At 40.2% G+C, this 12227-nt stretch overlaps 1 protein-coding gene across 20 annotated transcripts in view; it reads left to right on the top strand.

The window, feature by feature from the left end:
• The first annotated feature begins 1122 nt into the window (after nt 1–1122).
• cacna1aa (calcium channel, voltage-dependent, P/Q type, alpha 1A subunit, a) overlaps nt 1123–12227 on the top strand; it is a 168740-nt gene continuing 157635 nt past the window's right edge. For 6 of the 20 annotated variants that reach the window (XM_049467674.1, XM_022671732.2, XM_049467687.1 and 3 more), the window contains exon 1: nt 1126–2960. In XM_049467674.1, the coding sequence (XP_049323631.1) occupies nt 2611–2960 (350 nt within the window). In that variant the 5' untranslated portion in view covers nt 1126–2610. Of the gene's footprint in view, nt 2961–12227 lie in introns of all 20 variants that reach the window. The other 14 variants (XM_049467678.1, XM_049467676.1, XM_049467677.1 and 11 more) reach the window with 7 other exon arrangements.

Raw genomic sequence — 12227 nt, 5'->3', positions numbered from 1 at the left:
AACCGTTAGAGAACATTGTGCAATAATGTACTTAAAATGCTTCCCTTTTTTATAAAGCAAAATGTCTGGAATTTGGTCTTTGGTCAACCAATGTTCCTGTTTATGCTGTATTGTCTTGAATTCTGTCAATTTAAACCTATTTTTAATGTAGGACTACTGTATGTTTAATGTTTTCTTTTTTGCTTTTACTGTTTGTATGTCTTTGCATTTTCCACATTATTTATTAGCTCCTGAATTAGAAAGGTTAGGTTATGTGTTTTGTGTTTGTGTAAAATGTTGCTGATGGAATCATAAACGTCCACACCAACCTGGCTTTGACATCTCCTACAGGACACTTGGGCTGGACGCTGCCTGTTCACTCCATACTCCTCTTAATAATTCCATATCAGTAACAGGATTCAGCCCAAATTCTACATGTTTGAAAATAGAAATAAAAACTAGACAAACATAACAAAACTAAAGGTTTGGAGGATATGAACTGTTTGATTTATATTTAGAAAATATTGATTTTAAATGAAGTTCAGGAAAGAGACAGTTTTATGATTTTATTTATTACATTTTGAGATTGGCAAATGTACTTTTTTTCTTTTTAAATCTTCTATTACAATTATGCTTTTCAGTAATGTTCCTTATTAATCATGAAAGCTTTTTATGTAATGCCTAAATAAAAGTCTTTCAGATTTAGTGGTGTAATGTCAGGCAGACAACTGACAAAAATCCTGTTAAGCCTGTTAAGGGGTTAAAAATGAGTGAGTGAGAGAGTAGAGTATAGGGCAGGAAAATGGCCTTGTGTAACCCCAAATTTATCATCTTCCTGTATTATGTTTCTTTGTATTTTATCCCTGTTCATGTAAAGCACTTTGAAGTTGCCACTGTGGATGAAAGGTGCTATACACATAGACCTTTAAAGTATTTAATTTTGACTTTCTAACAACATGTACAACGTAACAAATTACAAAATGTGTGTTTGTGTTGCAACGTTAAGACGACGGAGTTGTGTTTGCAAAGAAATTGCAGTTTTTACGATTAGCAGTTAGCAGGTTACCATACTTTGAAGGTGGCGCTTCAGTGAGTGAGTGCGTGCGCGTGAGAGAGCGGATCCACGAAAAAGTGAGGATCTTCGAATCGGTGTCGCTAGCGCGCGTCACGTGCAACGAATCCTCCGATTCGGGCACGGCGCTCGCGCGGCGCTCAGATCCCCTTTCGTATCCTTCACCGGAGGAATCGGACCTAACCTTCATTCTCACCTCCTCCTCCTCACCCTGCCTGCTCATCCTCCTGCTCATCTTCTTCAGTGCTCCTCGCGCAGAGAGGAAGCGAGGGGAATCTACAGAGACACAAGAGAGAGAGAGCGGAGTGCAACCAAAGGGGTCGCCAGGAGAACCGAGGTGCGCGCGGGGCGGGGGGTGTGAGGCGACTCGAGGATGTTGTCATGTTGAGGGGGAATCTGAAAGGACGCGCGCGCACGCACGCACTCCACACGCACTCTACACACGCGCGCGCGGACGCACTCTTCCTCACTCACGCGCGCGCGCTCTCTCGCTCCCTCCCTCGCTAGCTCTCTCTCTCTCTCTCTCTCTAGCTCTAGCAGCCCCGGTACACGGGGAGGGGGGAGGAACGCGCGAGCTGCTGCTGCTATGGGAGGCCAGAACACCTTGGACACCTCCGGAACGGCGCCGAGCCGGTGAGGAACATAGCAAGAGACAATAAAAAAAAAACTGAAAGAAGAAGAAAATAAGACGCGTTCGAATATGTTTTCATCGGAGGAGAGATCTGTTAATTTTTTATTATCCATCCATCTCCGGAGGAAGGGGACTAATAATGCGGGGGGCGCGCGGAAGCCACACCGTCCACACCGTACCCAATATTGCGGATGTTTTGGGGAAAATAAATAAATAAATCGATTTTTTCCTCTCCTTTTTTTCTTGGTTCAGGGGGAAAACGGACCAGACACGTGAGTGTTTGTACAAAAAATGCGCTTTGTTTTATTAAGAAATCATTATTTTTGAAGTCATAAAAATGGTATGAACGACAGAGTCCGTTCGGGATTTCATACAGAGGGAAAGAGAGAGAGAAGGAAATTTAGAGAGAGAGATATTGAGGAGGAACGGTCGGTTAAGATGGAGCTGGAGACGTGAAGAAGGAGAAGGACCTGCTGTAGGGATGGTGAGGATGATGATGATGCTGCTGATGCTGATGCTGGGACACGATGCAGCGAGACCGCGCGCTGAGGTGAGGACGGACTGACTGGGTTGGGTGTGTTTTAAGCGCGAGCTCCAGGGACACGAGCATCATCACGCGCTGTTCATCTATTACCTATAAACATTTTGGACATTTGTTTGTGCGTTTTTTTTTTGTTTTTTTTTACGTTTTTTTGAACGTTATTTTTAACGTTATGGAGACGTGAACGCGCCCCCTCCCTCCCTCCATCTCTCCCTCTCTCCCTTTCCCCCCCATTAATAACGGGAATGTGATGTGGTTGTGGTGGCGCGGCGGAGCCTCTTTCTTCTTCTCCTCCTCCTCCTCCTCCTCTTCCTCCTCCTTTTTCTTCTTCTTCATCTTCATCTTATTCTTCTGCTCGGCCTCTCAACCTCTCGCGCACGGCTTGGAATGGCGCGCTTCACGGACGAGATGCCGTCCCGCTACGGCGGGGGCGGCGGCGGCGTGCACGCGCACGCGCACGGCCACGGGCATGCGCACGGACATGGACATGGGCACGCGCAGGGTGGCCCCGCGCGCGGAGGCGGTGGCGGCCTTGGCGGGGGTGGGCCCGGAAGGCAAGGGGGCCCTCCCGGGACCCATCGGGTCTACAAGCAGTCCATGGCACAACGCGCCCGAACCATGGCCCTCTACAACCCCATCCCAGTCCGACAGAACTGCTTCACTGTCAACCGCTCGCTGTTCATCTTCAGTGAGGACAACTTCGTGAGAAAGTACGCCAAAAAGATCACCGAGTGGCCATATCCTTTCCACAACGGCCCGCTTGGGTATGAGTTGTCTCAAAGCACCTACATCGGGTTATGTCTTGATAACACGTGATGGGTAGGTTTGTTCATGTCCCGTTTAGCCTGTTGACCTCAGCTATCGGCATCAGAACCCAGCCAACTAGCTCTTGAAGGGTTTACATGAAACATGGAACTTGTGCTATACAGGTGGATCCAGGCAGTCAAGGGCTCTGAGAGGGTTGGTCTTTTGAAAAGGGCCCTATTGTTCAAGCCCCTTTAATTTATGTGCAGTATACAAACCAGGTGGCCCCCATCACTGACATTCATATGTGGGGCCAACATCGAAGCTCTCTACAAATCTTTCTGGTTAACAGTTGGGCTGCCTAAACTGGCTACACATAAGCATGTTACCTGGATTCAGCTTTTGTCAGGTCATGTATTTGTGAATATGGCTAATCACAACTAGTATGTAGCTAGAATTGCTTTCAATGCTCAAAATTCCAGCTAGGCAAGCAACAAATAAGCAAGGATGTAATATCGTCTATGCATTCATCAGCAAGTTATCGATTTTTAAGCTTGTCGTTGTCTAGTCTGACTAGCAGTAGCTGAGCTCATGCTACTCAAAATAGTGGAACCCAAAATTGTGCACGGTACCATATAGATAATAGGGAAGAGTGACTAGCTAACAGCTCCTGGTTCATGATGCTCTAGCATATTGTAATGACAAAGCATTAGCTAGCAGTCTGAGGCAGCAAAACTAGCTACCTGGCTAATAGACAAACAATTACTTAACAAAGCTAAAAGAGAAGAAACATGCAAACATTGAAACTACACACATTTGAAGATAGAAGAACCATATTAAATTGGTTTTGTTGCTTGAGACATTTTAAATGGAACTGAGAGAACCATTTCAAGCCTTTGCTGCTTGTATGGACAGCGCAGTGGGTATGTAGAGTTAGCCACTATATGGTACATGCTGTCCAGATGCAAGTGGCCGTGATGCTGCCTGGAGGGTATGAGTGTGATTCCTGCTGGATGTGGTGCTGGGTGTGAATAGAGCAGCAGTGCTGTATGTTTCACAGCTGCAGCCTCCATGGTTTGTGTGTATGGATTGGTCTGCTTCACTCTTTATGGGGACCAGATGACAAAATTATTTTACTGTTCTTGGAGATTTAAAAGTATATACATAATAAAAACCATTTTTTTTACTAAATAACCCTTGATGAACCCATTGCTTACACTCTTAACAAAAAGTGATCCATCCAGCCCACTCTTAAAATTTGTCTACAAGGATTATTTTGTTAAATAATGGTTCGATACAGTACCATGTCAGCACACATTAAAATAGTTCTTTGCCTGGTTAAATGGATCTTCTTTATTAAGTGTCTATGAAGACATTTATGTAGAATTTAAATATTTTAAAATGGCTTTAAATATCATACATTTGGCTAGCAGAATTACCAAAGGGTTCTCTGACAAGCAATGGGCTTCATTCTTTTTTAAATACCTAACTGGTGCATTTACAACAACAAAAAAGTTCTGGAACCCAGAACGTTTATTAACAGCTTGAACCAAAGAATAGTAGGTCCTTTGGCACAAACCAAGAGGCATTGTGTAACTCCCTCTGTTGATGAGGTATTCTGTGATGTATCCTCATTTACCCCAGGGTACACCTAGAGATATTTTGGTTATATTTTTGTTACATTTGTTTAATATATAACTATTTATTTTAAATACATTTAATAATACTTTTAAATACATCTAAAACTCTTTTGTTAAGAGTGTACAAAAAAGTCCTTTGACTTAGCGGTCTTCTTTTTGGTTCTACAAGGATCCATTTTGAGTACAACAGATTCTACAACATGGCAGAAAACCATTAAGCATTCAATTGGTCCTTTGAGTTGCCATGGCTCTATGTGTAAACACCGCTTTTGAAAAGGACCCCTTGAAGAATCTTTTTGTTTAAGGGATTAGGCCTTTTAGACGTCAGAGTAAAAATAAGGATAAAGACGAAGCGTTTCGGCTTGTGTGTAAGTGTGCATGTCTATGAGTATATGTGTGTAGGTATTGCAGTGGTTTAGTAACGTAAATGGTATTTGTAAAAATGTCTACAGGAAAAATCATTGTAGCAGTTAAGAGCAAAGCTAGCAGGTGGAGTTGGTCAACTGGTAATGGTGTTTGAGCCTATGTGTGTAAGAATGCTTTATATGTGTTTTATTAATGTAAACTGTGTTGCTAAAAGCGTGGCAAACAGTGATGGTTTTGGCCCCCTTTTTATTTATATTTTTTAAAACTTTTTTAAGAAAATTGTGTTGGGTGTGTGTGTTTATGTAAGTGTTAATTTATTGTAAACTGCACTCTTAGAAATGCCCTCTACAGAAACAATGCCCCTGTAGCAGTTAGAAGCTAGGCTAAATAATCAATAAAGGGATGGATTTGGTTACATTTTAAAACAAGCAGTTATATACTAGTGTATACATGTGTGTGTGTGCGTGTGTGTATGTGTATGAGGACTCTACAGGAAAAGCTCTGGTTAGGGGTTAGGGTTGATCTAAGTAATTTATTTTAAGCAAGGAATGTGTGTGTGTGTACACTTGTGTGTGTATATATGGTTTGGCCGTGTTTTATTAACATAAACTGTGCCATTAAAAATGCCCTCTACAGTAGAACCTTTGTAATAGCTAGGCTGCCAGGTGGGGTTGGTCTTTTTTAGAAAAACAGGAATGGTGTGTTTTGTGTGTGTGTGTGTGTGTGTGTGTGTGTGTATAGGCTTAATAGCTATTAACATATACTGTACTGTTAAAATGCCCTCTACAGAAGAAGCTCTTTAGCATTTAGCAGCTAGGCTAGTAAATATTAAAGGGCTTGATAACATTAGCTGCCTCGCTGCTAATAGGTGTAGATATGGGTTTGGTCACAGATGCCCTCTACAGAAAAAAGGGTCTTGAAACCTGAAGCTGCTAAACAAACTAATTAGTAAAAGAATGGATTTGGCCACGTTTTAAAACAGGCAAAGATGTATGTGTGTATGTAGGATTTAGCTCTATTTTATTAACCTTAACTGTTTAAATGTTTTCTACAGAAAGAGTTAAGCTAATAGACTTGTAAAGCGATGGGTCTTGTCCCACTTTAAAACAATCATCAGTGTGTGTGTGTGTGTGTGTGTGTGTGAGAGAGAGAGAGAGAGAGAGAGAGAGAGAGAGAGAAAGAGCTAGGTACAGAAAAAACGCTCATAGCCGTTATTAGCTAGTTATAGCAGTTACTATAAGTTTGGGGTTGGTCACTCCATTTAAACAGGTATTGTCTGTGTGTTTGTGTTTGTGTTTCGGATTTAATTTTGTTTAAGGTAACTGTACATCAGTAGAAAGAACCCTTTGTAGCATTTAACAGCTTGGCGGCTAATTATTATAGGGATGGGGCTTGTTTCTTTAAGCTGGAAAATGGTATGTGTGTGCGTTTGTGTGTGTAGGGTTTTATTAATGTAAATGTATTTTTAAAAATGCCCTCTACAGGATAAGGCATTTTAGCTGTTAGCCACCAGGATAACTAATTAATAAAGAGATGGGTTTGGTCACTTTTAATAACAGGCAGAAGTCTGTGTGTGTGTGTGTGTGTGTGTGTGTTTCTGTGCCTATGCATGTAACACATTACGCTCTGTACCATCGCCGCCGCTGCTGCTGCTCTGCTTTGCCTTGCTGATGTCAGCAAGTGCAATCTGTAACTCAGGTCGAAAACGGAGAAGGAGGGAGGAGAACGGAGAAAAGGAGAGGAGAGGAGAGGGAAAAAAGGAGGGGGGATGGGGGAACAGGCTGAAGCCACCATTTCCTTTCTCTTTTTTTTCCGCCCTTTCTTTCCTTTTTTTAAATCAAGCAAGAGAATGTGTGGCCTGGTCCTTCATACCTTTAAAAAACAGAAGGTTATTTAACACTGTAGGAAAATATGAGCTTTTACCGTTTGTGTTCCGCTATATACATGTTTGTCATACCCCAATCATATTTAATATCATTTTTTTATGCTGTGGTTATTATTCTGCTGGGTGCTCCTCTGTGTGCCAACATTCTGTATACCATCTACTGCGCTAATGAAGCTTCCAAAAAAGCTGCTGTTGATGTGACTAGGCAGTTTTATTTACAATTACATTTTTCACCTAAATACACTCACTGCATGTCCAAATGTTTGTTGACACTGGGCACTCCTTCTAATGTAATGTATTTAGCTATCTATACTGTAAGTGTACACCAAGTGCTGCCAACACAACTGTGCAATTGCACATACACAAACAGCTTGTCTAGTCCCTGCAAAGAAGTTGCTAGTAGAATATAATAGGACACAAGGAATAAATAAAAAATGGCAACATGCCTGATGGCAGGTGTGGGGTCTAGAAGGGTGTAACCCAACATTGAGCCATAACATAAATCAGTGGAACTGTGTTCTCTGCAATGATGGTGCTCCATTCAGTTATTTTGGTGATAATTCATCATTTGAACTGTCTTAAGGTTCTTGTTGCTGAATGCTGAATTCAATTAAATCTTCACAGCAATGCATCAAAATCTAGTAGAAACACAGCTTTGAGAATACAACATTTCTGAAAGTTGTTGGTGTATGTGTGTATGTGTGTTCTGCATGTGGAACATGGAAAACTATTGTTCTATATATATATATATATATATATATATATATATATATATATATATATATATATATATAGGGGATACTGTGCAGGAAAATACAAAATAGTTATATTTATATGTGCAGGAAAATAGGGAATACTGTTTTTATATGTGGAGGGAAATATGAAGCACTTTTTTATATGTGCAGAGGAATACAGAATACTGTTGCTATAGCTTCCTTAATCAACAAAATTTACCCTTTCATTCACCCTTTCGCTTAAATCCATTTCTGAATGGGCTTCCCTTAAATAATTAATTAATTAATTAAGTCATTAATTTTATTTTAATAACAAGCCTGTTTTTAATCTCAGTGCAGTATTTACAGTGAACGATCACCATAAATGTTGTACAACTAGATCTTAAACACTGACCAAGAGCCTGTTTACAATGGTTTATTCAATATTCTTCCTTAATCAATGTTTTCCAATAGATCTTTAAACATTGCTTTGAAAATGTGATTGCAGCTGCAAGAGTAGTATTGCAGTTACTGTATCTACTGATGTTAAACAGTTAGCCTTGAATCACATATACAACCAAAAATCATCCTAATGTTGCTGGATGGAGCACCAACCTGCCAAAACTGTAAGGTCACTGTAAGGTTCAGTCAGTCTGTCACCAACACTTTTCTTTTGGAAATTATTTAAGCTATATGTATATATGTAAAAACCTGTCTTAGCAATTGGTGCAAACCTTAAGTGGCTGGGTGTTCACAAACCTTTGGAGATATGGTGTGTGTGTGAGAACAACCAAAAAAAAACCTCACCTTCTCCTTGATGGTAGAGAGTGGTGTCGCTACATCAACCTAAGCAAAGCACTCGGCTGCGGGCTGCGGGCTACCATTTTCTGAGTTTTTATTTTTGGGCAAAAGTTGAATTTTGCTTCTATAATCTAATATCTCACTAAGGCTCTGTCTGAAACCAAAGATTCCTGGCTAGGCCCATGCTGCTTTTAAGTCAGTCACAGTCATGTAGCTTATTGGTAGCGGTCAGCTTTTAGCTTTGATAGTGTTAGCTATTGGCATTTTTTTACCCAGTTTTCTTTTAGCTCATGTAGTTCTTCAAATCTAAAAATAGAAAACGCAGAGAATTTAACCTTCACTGTAATAAGCGTACAAGCAACGTAAGGACTTTGGATATTCATATTCAGATAACCTCCCCAAAGGAACTCCCCCACGGTTTGCTTCAGACCTGTGGGAACACTGGAAGGTCACTATATTTATAGGTCATATAAAATGAAGATTTTCTTTCCATTTGAGAAAACTTGTCTGGTGCTTCATCCAAAACATTGGGACAAGCTGGGGTGTTAGGGTAATGAGGTGGTGTGGTGATCACCCAACATCCTGATCCCACTAACAATCACTGAATACAAACAAATCCTCACAACAGTGCTCCTAAATTTTGGTCCAGGACTAACCTTTTTTTAATACCCTTAATTTTAGTAGAAACAGTATATTATAAAAAAAAAATGATTTTGTAAGAAAGTGAATAAGCAAATGTTCCAATACTTTGGATATATTGTATATATCAAGGAATGTAATATTGACAGTAAGTTTTCCCTGTGCTATTAGTAGCACATTCCCCCCCCCCCCCCCCCCAGAAAATGTTATTTAGCTCGATAATAAGAGAGCAGCATTACACTTAGGAATTAAGTAATCGACAGAATTGTTTGGAACAGACTGTAAGCACTACATAGTGTAGCTAAGTTGAGCTAGTTAATCGTACTATTATCGATCATGGAATGTTGTTGGTGCTGTTGGGGGCTTTAACAGAAACTGCATAAAGTTTATTGAAGAATTTTCTTTTTTGCTAGGTCTTAGGTTAAAATGGCCAATATGGTCTAATTGGTCAGCTAATGTTAGCGTAGTTACATATCCTGGACATTGCTCCGCCACATTATTTTCTGGTCAAATTGAATTGAAGTATCATTTTAAACATCATTTCTTCTTTTAATTGTCAGTGGGGAGTGCTAACTCTCTTTCTCTTTTTGGGGTTAAAATGGCTACAGTTACTTCAGTTCATTTCAGCAGCAAACAGAGCTTAGCTTCAGGACTGTAACTTGATGTAACTCGGTATCCAGTGGAAAAATCTGCTATGCTTTGTTGTAAACTCAATGAAGGCAGTCTAAGATGAAGGTGGTCCTGTTATGCAGACTCTGGTTGCCAATTTGACAGCATGGTGGACAATATTGAACCATAACAACTCAAGGAACCATCTGGATGCTTCAGTGGTACCTTATCTACAGTCACATCTCCAGAATGAATTAAAACGTTGCCCATTCGTCCAACATACTGAAAGCTGCCTTACTTTTAGCTGATCAGTCCATCGCTGTAGCCATATAGCCGCCACAATATCTAAGAAGCTTCATCGCTAATGAAAGACTTTAATCATAGAGCAGATGCTTAATTGCTTTGTGTACTGTAGGCGGCTGACCGCTGTAATAGTGGACTGGGATTTAACTGTGGAGCTTGTTGGACAAGAGGTCAGCACAGCTTCTTACACTGCAATTAACATTTTTCTTTTATTTATTTACTTAGAATTTATAGCTATTGTACTGTATGTGTGAGTGTAAATACAACAGAATGGATAATCTTAACCTGTCTTTCTGTTTGATATCTGGAATGCAATCAGTATTAAAGCACAATGCAAATTTATAGAGGTAGTGTGTCGTGGTGGGCAATATTGCTGCCTTTAGATCCACCTTAGGAGTTAGCACATACGACATTGGATGTTGTACATACAACGTTCTGTTATGTACTGTTCTGTTATTAGACATTCAGAATTACTGCAAACAGACCAAATTAACAAAAAGCAAAGAGAGGATTAGAAGTTTCTGTAGCATGTAAATTGTGATTTTTTTATGTGTGGATGACAGTAAACCATTTGAAAATAGACTGCATTTGCTGATGAATCAGTGTTTTTATTCACAAACCCCTAACTCAGGAAAGTGACTGATTTGAAAAAAGTTTGTTGGTTATGATGTTAATTTGCACATATTACACTCAATATTTAGTTGGACCTGCTTTGGCTTTGGTTACAGCAGTCATTCACTGTGGTATCGTTTCCATAAGCTTCCGCAATATCACTTAATTTATTTTTGTCCAGAGTTGCATAATTTTTCCCCAAGATCTTGTATTGATGATGGGAGATTTGGACCACTCCACAAAGTCTTCTTCAGCACATCCCAACAAATTCTCAATGGGGTTAAGATCTGAACTCTGTGGTGGCCAATCCATGTGTTAAAATTATGTCTCATGCTCCCTGAATTACTATTTCACAATTTGAGCCCCATGACTCCTGAAATTGTTATTTAGGAATATGTCTGTGCCATCAGGGAGGAATCTGTTGATGGAATAACCTGGTGGTTCAGTATATTCAGGTAGTCAGCTGTCCTCTGATTCTTGAGCACGTAACTTTGCTCAACCTAGACCTGACTAATTGCTGCAACCCCAAATCATAGAACTGCCACCACACATCTCCTGTCCTACACTATAGAAACAAATTTCACATATTAAATATGTCTTGGCTAACTAAATGTACAAAAAGTGTTCAATGACTTTCATATGTTTTTTGTTTTGTTTTGTTTTACTGAACTACACTTTAATCTGCCATCCTGGATGGAGCAATTTTTTTTGTATATCTTGTAAAAAAACATTTAGAATATAAAAATATTCACAGTATATTTCCCAGCCCTCGTTTAGTGGATGCAGAATTAAGACTTTTGGTTTGTTTGATGTGACTGTGCCCGCTAGGTACCAGGAGGCATTTGAGTCATCTTCACATCACAGCGAACCCACCAAGCCATCAGGCATTAGAACAGTGTATACAGAATAGGGTGGTCTGTGTTTGAGGGGAGAGAACAAAGGGAAGGTGAAGGGGACAGAGAGAGAGAGAGGTAAGACGAAGAAGTTAGGAAAACATGAGAAGTCAGGAGAAAGTGAACACCAGAGGGAGACAGGAGACGACTAGAGTGTGATCCGAGCCTTGAGTCCATCCAGTGTTTTTTTTTCTTCTGTGTACAGTGATCTACATCTATCTGCAGAACCTCAATTATTCATTCTCTTTTCTGTCTGCTTGGGTCTGTCTAAGCTTCTGTCTCGCCAGCAAAATGTACCCTGGTATAGCTGTTTGTCTGTGTTAGGGCAATAGCCTAGAACATTTTAGGTGTATATGGTATAAAACATATACACCTCCTCTATTTATTTATAGTTATTTTCAAGGTTTTTGACTTCTAAATTGTTACGTCTTATCGCTTTCGGGATCTCTGCAAAGATCTCTGCTATGTGAAGACCGGCAGTGGTTAAAATCTCTATATAAATAGAACTTGACTCAACGTCACTGGATGTTCTATGGATGGCTGATCATGTAGGGATGATCCCCTCTTTGACTCCAGTTTCCCTGCCAAGAGGATTGATTTTAGGTAAAATACTGGATTTTTGCATTTTTGTCTTTCATGGTCTGTGTGAATGAATATGGTTGCTGTCAGCAGGGCAGCTGGTGACTTTTTAGATGTGTAGATATATATACACTGTTCTATATGTGTAAATTAAGAGAATCGAGGACCTTACAGTTGTTCTTCAAACTGAAACTGTGGATGAACCCCTTTAAGGTTCTTT

Source organism: Astyanax mexicanus, chromosome 19 (assembly GCF_023375975.1).
Source record: "Astyanax mexicanus isolate ESR-SI-001 chromosome 19, AstMex3_surface, whole genome shotgun sequence".
NCBI classification, from domain to species: Eukaryota; Metazoa; Chordata; class Actinopteri; order Characiformes; family Acestrorhamphidae; genus Astyanax; species Astyanax mexicanus.
Note: the sequence above shows the minus strand (reverse complement) of the source record. Positions and strands in the feature narration are given on the sequence as shown.